The sequence below is a fragment of the Pristiophorus japonicus genome, unplaced genomic scaffold, assembly GCF_044704955.1.
Source record: "Pristiophorus japonicus isolate sPriJap1 unplaced genomic scaffold, sPriJap1.hap1 HAP1_SCAFFOLD_554, whole genome shotgun sequence".
NCBI classification, from domain to species: Eukaryota; Metazoa; Chordata; class Chondrichthyes; family Pristiophoridae; genus Pristiophorus; species Pristiophorus japonicus.
The window spans coordinates 333,175-348,600 of record NW_027254461.1 but is presented as its reverse complement, the minus strand read 5'-3'; the positions used below and the strand labels follow the sequence as shown (position 1 = coordinate 348,600).

The 15,426-nt window shown below is 59.9% G+C and overlaps 1 protein-coding gene across 2 annotated transcripts in view; it reads left to right on the top strand.

Annotated features, from left to right (window-relative positions):
- Window positions 1-15,426, top strand: part of LOC139254497 (microtubule-actin cross-linking factor 1, isoforms 6/7-like) — a 75,300-nt gene that overhangs the window by 11,713 nt on the left and 48,161 nt on the right. For both annotated transcript variants that reach the window (XM_070873712.1, XM_070873711.1), the window contains exons 3-6: window positions 6,597-6,769; window positions 9,404-9,566; window positions 13,215-13,369; window positions 15,186-15,260. In XM_070873712.1, coding sequence (XP_070729813.1) covers window positions 6,597-6,769; window positions 9,404-9,566; window positions 13,215-13,369; window positions 15,186-15,260 — 566 coding nt within the window. The remainder of the gene's footprint in view (window positions 1-6,596; window positions 6,770-9,403; window positions 9,567-13,214; window positions 13,370-15,185; window positions 15,261-15,426) is intronic.

Genomic DNA, 15,426 nt, shown 5'->3' with positions numbered 1-15,426 from the left:
CCGGGTCTGTTTGGGGGGGGGGGGAGGGGGTGTCCTGTCCCGGGTCTGTTTGGGGGAGGGGTGGGTCCTGTCCCGGGTCTGTTTGGGGGAGGGGGGGGTCCTGTCCCGGGTCTGTTTGGGGGGGGGATCCTGTCCCGGGTCTGGGGGAGGGGGGGGGGTCCTGTCCCGGGTCTGTTTGGGGGAGGGGGGGTCCTGTCCCGGGTCTGTTTGGGGGAGGGGGGTCCTGTCCCGGGTCTGTTTGGGGGAGGGGGGGGTCCTGTCCCGGGTCTGGGGTGGGGTGAGGGGGGGATCCTGTCCCGGGTCTGTTTGTGGGAGGGGCGGTCCTGTCCCGGGTCTGTTTGGGGGGGGGGTCCTGTCCTGGGTCTGTTTGGGGGAGGGGGGGGTCCTGTCCTGGGTCTGTTTGGGGGAGGGGGGGGGTCCTGTCCCGGGTCTGTTTGGGGGAGGGGGGGGTCCTGTCCTGGGTCTGTTTGGGGGAGGGGGGGGTCCTGTCCCGGGTCTGTTTGGGGGAGGGGGGGTCCTGTCCCGGGTCTGTTTGGGGGAGGGGGGGGTCCTGTCCCGGGTCTGTTTGGGGGAGGGGGTGTCCTGTCCCGGGTCTGGGGGGGGGGAGGGGGGGTCCTGTCCCGGGTCTGTTTGGGGGAGGGGGGGTCCTGTCCCGGGTCTGTTTGGGGGAGGGGGTGTCCTGTCCCGGGTCTGTTTGGGGGAGGGGGTGTCCTGTCCCGGGTCTGTTTGGGGGAGGGGTGGTCCTGTCCCGGGTCTGTTTGGGGGAGGGGGTGTCCTGTCCCGGGTCTGTTTGGGGGGGGGGGTCCTGTCCTGGGTCTGGGGGAGGGGGGGGTCCTGTCCTGGGTCTGTTTGGGGGAGGGGGGGGTCCTGTCCCTGGTCTGTTTGGGGGAGGGGGTGGTCCTGTCCCGGGTCTGTTTGGGGGAGGGGGGGGTCCTGTCCCGGGTCTGTTTGGGGGAGGGGGTGTCCTGTCCCGGGTCTGTTTCGGGGAGGGGGTCCTGTCCTGGGTCTGTTTGGGGGAGGGGGGGTCCTGTCCCGGGTCTGGGGGGGGTGAGGGGGTGTCCTGTCCCGGGTCTGTTTGGGGGAGGGGGTGTCCTGTCCCGGGGCTGGGGGGGGGGAGGGGGGGTCCTGTCCCAGGTCTGTTTGGGGGAGGGGGGGGTCCTGTCCCGGGTCTGTTTGGGGGAGGGGTGGTCCTGTCCCGGGTCTGTTTGGGGGAGGGGGGGTCCTGTCCCGGGTCTGTTTGGGGGAGGGGGTGTCCTGTCCCGGGTCTGTTTGGGGGAGGGGGGGGTCCTGTCCCGGGTCTGGGGGGGGGTGAGGGGGGATCCTGTCCCGGGTCTGGGGGGGGGGGAGGGGGGGATCCTGTCCCGGGTCTGTTTGGGGGGGGGGTCCTGTCCTGGGTCTGTTTGGGGGAGGGGGGGTCCTGTCCCGGGTCTGTTTGGGGGGGGGGTCCTGTCCTGGGTCTGTTTGGGGGAGGGGGGGTCCTGTCCCGGGTCTGTTTGGGGGAGGGGGGGGTCCTGTCCTGGGTCTGTTTGGGGGAGGGGGGGTCCTGTCCCGGGTCTGTTTGGGGGGGGGGTCCTGTCCCGGGTCTGTTTGGGGGAGGGGTGGTCCTGTCCCGGGTCTGTTTGGGGGAGGGGGGGTCCTGTCCCGGGTCTGGGGGGGAGGAGGGGGGGTCCTGTCCCAGGTCTGTTTGGGGGAGGGGGTGTCCTGTCCCGGGTCTGTTTGGGGGAGGGGTGGTCCTGTCCCGGGTCTGTTTGGGGGAGGGGGTGTCCTGTCCCGGGTCTGTTTGGGGGAGGGGGTGTCCTGTCCCGGGTCTGTTTGGGGGAGGGGGGGGTCCTGTCCCGGGTCTGTTTGGGGGAGGGGGTGTCCTGTCCCGGGTCTGTTTGGGGGAGGGGTGGTCCTGTCCCGGGTCTGTTTGGGGGAGGGGGTGTCCTGTCCCGGGTCTGTTTGGGGGAGGGGTGGTCCTGTCCCGGGTCTGTTTGGGGGAGGGGGGGTCCTGTCCCGGGTCTGTTTGGGGGAGGGGTGGTCCTGTCCCGGGTCTGTTTGGGGGAGGGGGTGTCCTGTCCCGGGTCTGTTTGGGGGAGGGGGGGGTCCTGTCCCGGGTCTGTTTGGGGGAGGGGGGGGTCCTGTCCCGGGTCTGTTTGGGGGAGGGGGGGGTCCTGTCCCGGGTCTGTTTGGGGGAGGGGGTGTCCTGTCCCGGGTCTGGGGGGACAGAAAACTGCAAAGCTTTTAAAAGCCAGCAAAGAATGATGAAATAAATGATGAAGAAAGTGAAGATCGACTCTGAAAGTAAGCACGAAATATAAAAACTGATCGCAAGGGTTTCTATCGGTATATAAAAAGGAAAAGAGTGGCTAAACTAAATGTTGGTCCCCTGGAGGATGAGACCGGGGAATTAGTGATGGGGAACATGGAGACGGCAGAAACTCTGAACAAATATTTAGTATCAGTCTTTACGGTAGAGGACACAAACAATATCCCAAAGGTGGATAGTCAAGGGGCTATAGTGTAGGGGGAACTTAACAATCACTAAGGAGGTGGTACTCAGTAAGATAATGGGACTAAAGACAGATAAATCCCCTGGACCTGATGGCTTGCATCCTAGGGTCTTAAGAGAAGTAGCGGCAGGGATAGTGGATGCATTGGGTGTAATTTATCAAAATTCCCTGGATTCTGGGGAGGTCCCAGCAGATTGGAAAACTGCAAATGTAACACCCCTATTTAAAAAAGGAAGCAGACAAAAAGCAGGAAACGATAGACCAGTTAGCCCAACATCTGTGGTTGGGAAAATGTTGGAGTCCATTATTCATCATCACAGGCAGTCCCTCGGGATCGAGGAGGACTTGCTTCCACTCCCAAAGTGAGTTCTCTGGTGGCTGAACAGTCCGATACAAGAGTCACAGACCCTGTTACAGGTGGGACAGACATTGGTCGGGGGAAGGGGTGGGTGGGGCTGGTTTGCCGCGCGCTCCTTCCGCTGCCTGCGCCTGACCTCTTCACACTCCTTGCGTTGAGACTCGAAGAGCTCAACACCCTCCCGGATGGACTTTCTCCACCTCGGGCGGTCTGCAGCCAGGGTCTCCCAGGTGTCAGTGGTGGTGTCGCACTTTACCAGGGAGGCTTTGAGGTTGTCCTTATTGTTGTGTATCTGTAAAGCATGTACTCCCATGTTCCGCCACCAGGGAGCTCATCCCCTGAAGTCCCAAGGGATCCCAGCATCCCTTGGGAGCACTGTATATAAGCCGGCCCCTAAGGCCTGTTCCTCACTCTGGAGTGTCTTATTAAAGACTGAGGTCACTGTTACTTTAACCTCCCTGTGTGTAGCCTCATCTGTGTTCGGAACACAATAACTGGCGACGAGAATACGAATCCAACGCAAAGATGCAGCAAACTGTGGGCATCCTGGAGAAGTTCTCGGAGGGTGAGGACTGGGAAGCCTATGTCGAACGGCGAGACCAGTACTTTGTAGCCAACGAGCTGGACGGAGAAGGAAGCGTTGCAAAAAGGAGAGCGGTCCTCCTCACAGTCTGCGGGGCACCAACCTACAGCCTCATGAAGAATCTTCTGGCTCCGGTGAAACCCACAGATAAGTCGTATGAGGAGCTGTGTACATTGGTTCGGGAGCATCTTAACCCGAGGGAGAGCGTGCTGATGGTGAGGTATCAGTTCTACACGTGCCAGCGATCTGAAGGTCAGGAAGTGGCGAGCTACGTCGCTGAGCTAAGGCGACTTGCAGAACAATGTGAGTTTGATGGCTACCTGGAGCAGATGCTCAGAGACTTTCGTGTACTGGGCATTGGCCACGAGACCATCCTACGAAAACTTTTGACTGTAGAGACACCGACCCTCAGTAAGGCCATTGCGATAGCACAGGCGTTTATGTCCACCAGTGATAACACCAAATAAATCTCACAACACACAAGTGCTAGCAATGTTCATAAATTAACTGGAACTGTGTTTGCGAGCAGAAATGTACAGGGCAGAAACCACGAGTCTGCAACTGTCAGCAGGCCTCAGGTGACCCAGATGACTCAGAGTCCCCAACAAAGGATGAATGCAAGGCAATTCACACCTTGTTGGCGTTGTAGAGGTTTCCATTCAGCCTATTCATGCTGCTTCAAAGGGTATGTTTGCAAGAGCTGTGGAACAATGGGGCACCTCCAACGAGCTTGCAGACGAGCTGCAAGCTCTGCAAAACCTGCTAACCACCACGTGGCAGAGGAAGATCGGTCCACGGTGGATCAAAGCAATTTCGAGCCTCAGAGAGAGGAGGCAGATGCTGAAGTACACAGGGTGCGCACATTTTCGACAAAATGTCCACCTATAATGCGAAACTTAAAATTGAATGGCTTACCCGTAGCCATGGAACGGGACACTGGCGCTAGCCAATTCATCATGAATAAAAAGATGTTTGAGAGACTGTGATGCAACAAGGCATTCAGACCAGCCCTGAGCCCCATCCACACTAGAGCCAGGGTCTAATAAGAAGGAGGAACTGAGGGAAATCCTTATTAGTCGGGAAATTGTGTTGGGGAAACTGATGGGATTGAAGGCCGATAAATCCCCAGGGCCTGATGGACTGCATCCTAGAGTACTTAAGGAGGTGGCCTTGGAAATAGCGGATGCATTGACAGTCATTTTCCAACATTCCATTGACTCGGGATCAGTTCCTATGGAGTGGAGGGTAGCCAATGTAACCCCACTTTTTAAAAAAGGAGGGAGAGAGAAAACAGGGAATTATAGACCGGTCAGCCTGACATCGGTAGTGGGTAAAATGATGGAATCAATTATTAAGGATGTCATAGCAGTGCATTTGGAAAGAGGTGACATGATAGGTCCAAGTCAGCATGGATTTGTGAAAGGGAAATCATGCTTGACAAAACTTCTGGAATTTTTTGAGGATGTTTCCAGTAGAGTGGACAAGGGAGAACCAGTTGATGTGGTGTATTTGGACCTTCAGAAGGCTTTCGACAAGGTCCCACACAAGAGATTAATGTGCAAAGTTAAAGCACATGGGATTGGGGGTAGTGTGCTGACATGGATTGAGAACTGGTTGTCAGACAGGAAGCAAAGAGTAGGAGTAAACGGGTACTTTTCAGAATGGCAGGCAGTGACTAGTGGGGTACCGCAAGGTTCTGTGCTGGGGCCCCAGCTGTTTACACTGTACATTAATGATTTAGACGAGGGGATTAAATGTAGTATCTCCAAATTTGCGGATGACACTAAGTTGGGTGGCAGTGTGAGCTGCGAGGAGGATGCTATGAGGCTGCAGAGCGACTTGGATAGGTTAGGTGAGTGGGCAAATGCATGGCAGATGAAGTATAATGTGGATAAATGTGAGGTTATCCACTTTGGTGGTAAAAACAGAGAGACAGACTATTATCTGAATGGTGACAGATTAGGAAAAGGGGAGGTGCAACGAGACCTGGGTGTCATAGTACATCAGTCATTGAAGGTTGGCATGCAGGTACAGCAGGCGGTTAAGAAGGCAAATGGTATGTTGGCCTTCATAGCGAGGGGATTTGAGTACAGGGGCAGGGAGGTGTTGCTACAGTTGTACAGGGCATTGGTGAGGCCACACCTGGAGTATTGTGCACAGTTTTAGTTTCCTAACTTAAGGAAGGACATTCTTGCTATTGAGGGAGTGCAGCGAAGGTTCACCAGACTGATTCCCGGGATGGCGGGACTGACCTATCAAGAAAGACTGGATCAACTGGGCTTGTATTCACTGGAGTTCAGAAGAATGAGAGGAGACCTCATAGAAACGTTTAAAATTCTGACGGGGTTAGACAGGTTAGATGCAGGAAGAATGTTCCCAATGTTGGGGAAGTCCAGAACCAGGGGTCACAGTCTAAGGATAAGGGGTAAGCCATTTAGGACCGAGATGAGGAGAAACTTCTTCACCCAGAGAGTGGTGAACCTGTGGAATTCTCTACCACAGAAAGTACTTGAGGCCAATTCACTAAATATATTCAAAAGGGAGTTAGATGAAGTCCTTACTACTCGGGGGATCAAGGGGTATGGCGAGAAAGCAGGAAGGGGGTACTGAAGTTTGATGTTCAGCCATGAACTCATTGAATGGCGGTGCAGGCTAGAAGGGCCGAATGGCCTGCTCCTGCACCTATTTGCTGTTTCTATGTTTCTATGTTTCTATGACAAGGTGGATGCAGAGAGGATGTTTCCACTGATGGGGGAGACTAGAACTAGAGGGCATAATCTTAGAAAAAGCGGCTGTCCATTTAAAACTGAGATGAGGAGGAATTTCTTCTCTCAGAGGGCTGTAAATCTGTGGAATTCTCTGCCCCAGAGAGCTGTGGGAGCCGGGACATTGAATATATTTAAGACAGAAATAGACCGTTTCTTCAACGATAAGGGAATAAGGGGTTATGGGGAGAGGGCGGGGAAGTGGAGCTGAGTCCATGATCGGATCAGCCATGATGGTATTGAATGGCGGAGCAGGCTCGAGGGGCCGTATGGCCTACCCCTGCTCCTATTTCTGATGCTGCTGGTCGGATTGGTGGGGCTGGGGTGGGTGGAGGAATCATTCCTGCTGCTGGTCTGATCGCGGTCTGTCCTTGATGCAGTGTTGTGTTATATTCCAGGGAAGTGTAGCTCTGAGAGATCCCAGTACCTTCCCCCTCCAGCCGCTGACTCCGCCGATGCCCTGACTCCTCAGGCCAAGGCCAGCCAGCTCCTGGGTAAGTGGAACCAATTGTGGAGCCGGGCATCGGACAGACAGAGTCGGCTACAGGACAGACTCAGGACGCTTCGAGAGGTGAGAACAGTCAGAATTGCAGCCGGACCCAGACACGCTGTAGGCAATATCATGCTACACACACAGACACGCTACACACACAGACACGCTACACACACAGACACGCTACACACACAGACACGCTACACACACAGACACGCTGTAGGCAATAGCATGCTACACACACAGACACGCAACATACACAGACACGCTACACACACAGACACGCTACACACACAGACACGCTGTAGGCAATAGCATGCTACACACACAGACACGCAACACACACAGACACGCTACACACACAGACACGCTACACACACAGACACGCTGTAGGCAATAGCATGCTACACATACAGACACGCAACATACACAGACACGCTACACACACAGACACGCTGTAGGCAATAGCATGCTACACACACAGACATGCTACACACACAGACACGCTACACACACAGACACGCTACAGGCAATAGCACGCTACACACAGACACGCTACAGGCAATAGCACGCTACACACAGACATGCTACACACACAGACATGCTACAGGCAATAGCATGTTACACACACAGACACGCTACACACACAGACACGCTGTAGGCAATAGCATGCTACACACACAGACACGATCCAAGCAATAGCATGCTACCTACAGACACGCTACAGGCAATAGCACGCTACACACACAGACATGCTACACACACAGAAACGCTAGGCACACAGACTCGCTACAGGCAATAGCATGCTACACACACAGACATGCTACACACACAGACACGCTGCACGCACAGACACGCTGTAGGCAATAGCACACTCCACACAGACACGCTACAGGCAATAGCACGCTACACACACACGCTAGGCACACAGACACGCCACAGGCAACAGCACGCTACACACACAGACACACTACACACACAGACACATTACAGGCAATAGCATACTACACACAGACACACAACAGGCAATAACACGCTACACACACAGACACACTGTCGGCAATAGCACGCTATACACACAGCCACGCTAGGCACACAGACACGCCACAGGCAATAGCACGCAACACACAGACACGCTACAGGCAATAGCACGCTACACACACACACGCTAGACACACAGACATGCTAGAGGCAATAGCACGCAACACACAAACACGATAGAGGCAATAGCACGCTACACACAGACACGCTACACACACAGACATATTACAGGCAATAGCATACTACACACAGACACACAACAGGCAATAACACGCTACACACACAGACACGCTGTAGGCAATAGCATGCTACACACACAGACACGCTAGGCACACAGACACGCTACAGGCAATAGCACGCTACACACACAGACACACAACAGGCAATAACACACTACACACACACACTGTAGGCAATAGCACGCTGCACATGCAGACACGCTACAGGCAATAGCACACTACACACAGACACGCTATGCACACAGACACACTACAGGCAATAGCACGCTACACACACACACACGCTAGGCACACAGACGCGCTACAGGCAATAGCACGCAACACACAGACACGCTACCAGCAATAGCACGCTACACACACAGACACGCTACACACACAGACACGCTGTAGGCAATAACACGCTACACACAGACACGCTACAGGCAATAGCATGCTACACACATACACACAACAGGCAATAACACGCTACACACACAGACACACTGTAGGCAATAGCACACTACACACGCAGACACACTACAGGCAATAGCACACTACACACAGACACGCTACACACACAGACATGCTACAGGCAATAGCATGCTACACTCACAGACACGCTGTAGGCAATAGCATGCTACACACACAGACACGCTACAGGCGATATATTTCAAAGTCAGAATGGTGTGTGACTTGGAGGGGAAGTGTAACCCAGTGAGAATCAGTGTGTGTGGGACTGTACCCCAGTGAGAGTCAGTGTGTGTGGGACCCGTACCCCAGTGAGAGTCAGTGTGTGTGGGACCCGTACCCCAGTGAGAGTCAGTGTGTGTGGAACTGTACCCCAGTGAGAGTCAGTGTGTGTGGGACCCGTACCCCAGTGAGAGTCAGTGTGTGTGGGACCCGTACCCCAGTGAGAGTCAGTGTGTGTGGGACCCGTACCCCAGTGAGAGTCAGTGTGTGTGTGTGGGACCCGTACCCCAGTGAGAGTCAGTGTGTGTGGGACCCGTACCCCAGTGAGAGTCAGTGTGTGTGGGACTGTACCCCAGTGAGAGTCAGTGTGTGTGGGACTGTACCCCAGTGAGAGTCAGTGTGTGTGGGACTGTACCCCAGTGAGAGTCAGTGTGTGGGACTGTACCCCAGTGAGAGTCAGTGTGTGTGGGACCCGTACCCCAGTGAGAGTCAGTGTGTGTGGGACTGTACCCCAGTGAGAGTCAGTGTGTGTGGGACTGTACCCCAGTGAGAGTCAGTGTGTGTGGGACTGTACCCCAGTGAGAGTCAGTGTGTGTGGGACCCGTACCCCAGTGAGAGTCAGTGTGTGTGGGACCGTACCCCGGGGAAGGTGTGTGTTGTGTGAATTATTTCAGTGAGCCAGTGGACCTTGTTGTGAGGGCGACAGTAACTGCTGGTGTGCGTCAGTCCCCCAGAATCTCAGACATTGTGCCGTCTATTTCAGCTCCAAGCATTTGAGAACTTCAGCTTCCCCACATGGAGGAAGCGATACCTGCGGTGGATCAGCAGCAGGAAGTCGCGTGTGCTCGATGTTTTCCGATGCATGGACAAGGATCAGGATGGACGGATTAGCCAACAGGAGTTCATGCAGAGTGTGCTCTCGTCCAGTGAGTCCTGGGGGGAGCCCGAGGGGAACCCTCCGCATGCTGGCCCAAACCATCCCCCTCCGACAGTGCAGCACTCCCTCAGTACTGCCCCTCCGACAGTGAGACACTCCCTCAGTACTGCCCCTCCGACAGTGAGACACTCCCTCAGTACTGCCCCTCCGACAGTGAGACACTCCCTCAGTACTGCCCCTCCGACAGTGAGACACTCCCTCAGTACTGCCCCTCCGACAGTGAGACACTCCCTCAGTACTGCCCCTCCGACAGTGCGGCACTCCCTCAGTACTGCCCCTCCGACAGTGCGGCGCTCCCTCAGTACTGCCCCTCCGACAGTGTGGCATTCCCTCAGTACTGCCCCTCCGACAGTGCGGCGCTCCCTCAGTACTGCCCCTCCGACAGTGCGGCATTCCCTCAGTACTGCCCCTCCGACAGTGCGGCACTCCCTCAGTACTGCCCCTCCGACAGTGCGGCACTCCCTCAGTACTGCCCCTCCGACAGTGAGACACTCCCTCAGTACTGCCCCTCCGACAGTGCGGCGCTCCCTCAGTACTGCCCCTCCGACAGTGAGACACTCCCTCAGTACTGCCCCTCCGACAGTGCGGCACTCCCTCAGTACTGCCCCTCCGACAGTGCGGCACTCCCTCAGTACTGCCCCTCCGACAGTGAGACACTCCCTCAGTACTGCCCCTCCGACAGTGAGACACTCCCTCAGTACTGCCCCTCCGACAGTGAGACACTCCCTCAGTACTGCCCCTCCGACAGTGAGACACTCCCTCAGTACTGCCCCTCCGACAGTGAGACACTCCCTCAGTACTGCCCCTCCGACAGTGCGGCACTCCCTCAGTACTGCCCCTCCGACAGTGCGGCACTCCCTCAGTACTGCCCCTCCGACAGTGCGGCACTCCCTCAGTACTGTCCCTCCGACAGTCCGGCACTCCCTCAGTACTGCCCCTCCGACAGTGAGACACTCCCTCAGTACTGCCCCTCCGACAGTGCGGGGCTCCCTCAGTACTGCCCCTCCGACAGTGCGGCGCTCCCTCAGTACTGCCCCTCCCACAGTGAGACACTCCCTCAGTACTGCCCCTCCCACAGTGAGACACTCCCTCAGTACTGCCCCTCCGACAGTGCGGCACTCCCTCAGTACTGCCCCTCCGACAGTGCGGCACTCCCTCAGTACTGCTCCTCCGACAGTGCAGCACTCCCTCAGTACTGCCCCTCCGACAGTGCAGCACTCCCTCAGTACTGCCCCTCCGACAGTGCAGCACTCCCTCAGTACTGCCCCTCCGACAGTGCGGCGCTCCCTCAGTACTGCCCCTCCGACAGTGCAGCACTCCCTCAGTACTGTCCCTCTGACAGTGCAGGGCTCCCTCAGTACTGCCCCTCCGACAGTGCGGCGCTCCCTCAGTACTGCCCCTCCGACAGTGCAGCACTCCCTCAGTACTGCCCCTCCGACAGTGCGGCACTCCCTCAGTACTGCCCCTCCGACACTGCGGTGCTCCCTCAGTACTGCCCCTCCGACAGTGCGGCACTCCCTCAGTACTGCCCCTCCGACAGTGCGGCACTCCCTCAGTACTGCCCCTCCGACAGTGCTGCACTCCCTCAGTACTGCCCCTCCGACAGTGCGGCACTCCCTCAGTACTGCCCCTCCGACACTGCGGTGCTCCCTCAGTACTGCCCCTCCGACAGTGCGGAGCTCCCTCAGTACTGCCCCTCCGACAGTGCAGCACTCCCTCAGTACTGCCCCTCCGACAGTGCGGCACTCCCTCAGTACTGCCCCTCCGACACTGCGGTGCTCCCTCAGTACTGCCCCTCCAACAGTGCGGCACTCCCTCAGTACTGCCCCTCCGACAGTGCGGCACTCCCTCAGTACTGCCCCTCCGACAGTGCGGCGCTCCCTCAGTACTGCCCCTCCGACAGTGCGGCACTCCCTCAGTACTGCCCCTCCGACACTGCGGTGCTCCCTCAGTACTGCCCCTCCGACAGTGCAGCGCTCCCTCAGTACTGCCCCTCCGACAGTGCGGCACTCCCTCAGTACTGTCCCTCCGACAGTGCGGCACTCCCTCAGTACTGCCCCTCCGACAGTGCGGCACTCCCTCAGTACTGCCCCTCCGACACTGCGGTGCTCCCTCAGTACTGCCCCTCCGACAGTGCAGCGCTCCCTCAGTACTGCACTCGTGTTAGACTGGATTTTTGTGCTGAGGTCTCTGGAGTGGGTCTTGAACCCACGACCTTCTGACTCTGAGGCGAAGTTGCTGCCGAAGAGGAGGAACCAGGCGCCAGATAAACACAAACTTGTCAGCGTTGGGCCGCAGTGCCGACACTGGTCTCTCATCGAGATGTTTCCAAGATCACGACAGGTTAATAATCTCCGGAAAACTCCCAGAGCCCAGTTACAGTAAATAGTTTAAACTGCCCCTCCCCCGGGAACGGCACTGAGGCCCACTGCCCCTCCCCCGGGAACGGCACTGAGGCCCACTGCTCCTCCCCCGGGAACGGCACTGAGGCCCACTGCCCCTCCCCCGGGAACGGCACTGAGGCCCACTGCCCCTCCCCCGGGAACGGCACTGAGGCCCACTGCCCCTCCCCCGGGAACGGCACTGAGGCCCACTGCTCCTCCCCCGGGAACGGCACTGAGGCCCACTGCCCCTCCCCCGGGAACGGCACTGAGGCCCACTGCCCCTCCCCCGGGAATGGCACTGAGGCCCACTGCCCCTCCCCCGGGAACGGCACTGAGGCCCACTGCCCCTCCCCCGGGAACGGCACTGAGGCCCACTGCTCCTCCCCCGGGAACGGCACTGAGGCCCACTGCCCCTCCCCCGGGAACGTCACTGTGGCCCACTGCCCCTCCCCCGGGAACGGCACTGAGGCCCACTGCCCCTCCCCCGGGAACGGCACTGAGGCCCACTGCCCCTCCCCCGGGAACGGCACTGAGGCCCACTGCCCCTCCCCCGGGAACGGCACTGAGGCCCACTGCCCCTCCCCCGGGAACGTCACTGTGGCCCACTGCCCCTCCCCCGGGAACGGCACTGAGGCCCACTGCCCCTCCCCCGGGAACGGCACTGAGGCCCACTGCCCCTCCCCCGGGAACGGCACTGAGGCCCACTGCCCCTCCCCCGGGAACGGCACTGAGGCCCACTGCCCCTCCCCCGGGAACGGCACTGAGGCCCACTGCCCCTCCCCCGGGAACGGCACTGTGGCCCACTGCCCCTCCCCCGGGAACGGCACTGAGGCCCACTGCCCCTCCCCCGGGAACGGCACTGAGGCCCACTGCCCCTCCCCCGGGAACGGCACTGTGGCCCACTGCCCCTCCCCCGGGAACGGCACTGAGGCCCACTGCCCCTCCCCCGGGAACGGCACTGAGGCCCACTGCCCCTCCCCCGGGAACGGCACTGTGGCCCACTGCCCCTCCCCCGGGAACGTCACTGTGGCCCACTGCCCCTCCCCCGGGAACGGCACTGAGGCCCACTGCCCCTCCCCCGGGAACGGCACTGAGGCCCACTGCCCCTCCCCCGGGAACGGCACTGAGGCCCACTGCCCCTCCCCCGGGAACGGCGGTTACAAGTGAGGTTTGTGTCTACGTTTGGTTTTGGGAGCGGGGGTAAAGACAAGATCTTGGCCATGGCCCGAAACATCTGCTCTACTCTTGGCCAGAATTCCCCACCAGCTCCCTGGAGATGGCAGCAGTTGCCGGAGTCTTTGACCTGAATGGAGACGGATTCATTGATTACTACGAGTTTGCCAATGCGCTGCATCCGAGCCGAGACACTCCCCGCCGCTCCGAGGATGAGGACAGAATCGAGGACGAGGTCAGAGACAATGTTTACATTCGTGGCATCTTGTGAAAGTTCCTCAGGCGATTGGTCACGATGATTCGCCTGTCCCCCAGGCCCCGGCCTGTCCCCCAGGACCTGGCCCAGACCCTGGCCTGACCCCAGACCCTGGCCTGTCCCTCAGGCCCCAGACCAGACCCTGGACGGTCACCCAGGCCCCGGCCTGTTCCTCAGGACCTGGCCCAGACCCCTGCCTGTCTCCCAGGCCCCTGCCTGTCCCTCAGGCCCCGGACCAGACCCTGGCCTGTCCCTCAGGCCCCGGAGCAGACCCTGGCCTGTCCCTCAGGCCCCGGAGCAGACCCTGGCCTGTCACCCAGGCCCTGGCCTATCCCCCAGGCCATGGCCCAGACCCCTGCCTGTCTCCCAGGCCCCTGCCAGTCCCTCAGGCCCCGGACCAGACCCCGGCCTGTCCCCCAGACCCCGGCCTGTCCCGCAGGCTCCGAGCTCTGTCCCCCAGGCCCTGTCCTGAGCTCTGTCCCCCAGGCCCCGGCCTGCGCTCTGTCTACAAGGCCCAGCCCAGGCCCCGGCCTGTCCCCCAGGCCCCGAGCTCTGTCCCCCAGGCCCCGAGCTCTGTCCCCCCCAGGCCCCAAGCTCTGTACCCCAGGCCCAGGCCCCGGCCTGTCCCCCAGGCTCCAAGCTCTGTCCCCCAGGCCCCGCCTGTCCACCAGGCCCCGAGCTCTGTCCCCCAGGCCCCGAGCTCTGTCCCCCAGACCCCGAGCTCTGTCCCCCCAGGCCCCGAGCTCTGTCCCCCAGGCCCCGAGCTCTATCCCCCAGGCCCCGAGCTCTATCCCCCAGGCCCCGAGCTCTGTCCCCCCAGGCCCGAGCTCTGTCCCCCAGGCCCCGAGCTCTGTCCCCCAGGCCCCAAGCTCTGTCCCCCAGGCCCCGAGCTCTGTCCCCCAGGCCCCGAGCTCTGTCCCCCCAGGCCCCGAGCTCTGTCCCCCAGGCCCCGAGCTCTGTCCCCCAGGCCCCGAGCTCTGTCCCCCAGTTCCCGAGCTCTATCCCCCAGGCCCCGAGCTCTGTCCCCCCAGGCCCCGAGCTCTGTCCCCCAGGCCCCGAGCTCTGTCCCCCAGGCCCCAAGCTCTGTCCCCCAGTTCCTGAGCTCTATCCCCCAGGCCCCGAGCTCTGTCCCCCAGGCCCCGAGCTCTGTCCTCCAGGCCCCGAGCTCTGTCCCCCAGTTCCTGAGCTCTATCCCCCAGGCCCCGAGCTCTGTCCCCCCAGACCCCGAGCTCTGTCCCCCAGGCCCCGAGCTCTGTCCCCCAGTCCCCGAGCTCTGTCCCCCAGTTCCCGAGCTCTGTCCCCCAGGCCCCGAGCTCTGTCCGCCAGACCCCGAGCTCTGTCCCCCAGTTCCTGAGCTCTATCCCCCAGGCCCCGAGCTCTGTCCCCCAGGCCTCGAGTTCTGTCCCCCAGGCCCCGAGCTCTGTCCCCCAGGCCCCGAGCTCTATCCCCCAGGCCCCGAGCTCTGTCCCCCAGGCCCCGAGCTCTGTCCCCCAGGCCCCGAGCTCTGTCCCCCAGACCCCGAGCTCTGTCCCCCAGACCCCGAGCTCTGTCCCCCAGGCCCCGAGCTCTGTCCCCCAGGCCCCGAGCTCTGTCCCCCAGGCCCCGAGCTCTGTCCCCCAGGCCCCGAGCTCTGTCCCCCAGGCCCCGAGCTCTGTCCCCCAGACCCCGAGCTCTGTCCCCCAGGCCCCGAGCTCTGTCCCCCAGGCCCCGAGCTCTGTCCCCCAGGCCCCGGCCTGCGCTCTGTCCCCAGACTCGTTCCATTATCTGGGACTCATGCCATCTCCTTCTCTTGCAGGTTTGCCGTCAGGTTGCTGAGTGTAACTGCACCCAGAGGTTCCACGTGGAGCAGGTCACTGCCAACAGATACCGGGTAGGGGCAGCACCGTCAGGGTGCGGGACGGCCTAGTCCTCAGGCTTTTTCTCTCAGTCTCTTTCCCACTCCACGCTCTCTGTCTCCACCTCCTGCTCCCTCTTTAAAGGGAAAGCATGGGGCTACGGGGCAGTGGATTAGTTTGGGATTGATACAAGGTTTTGAC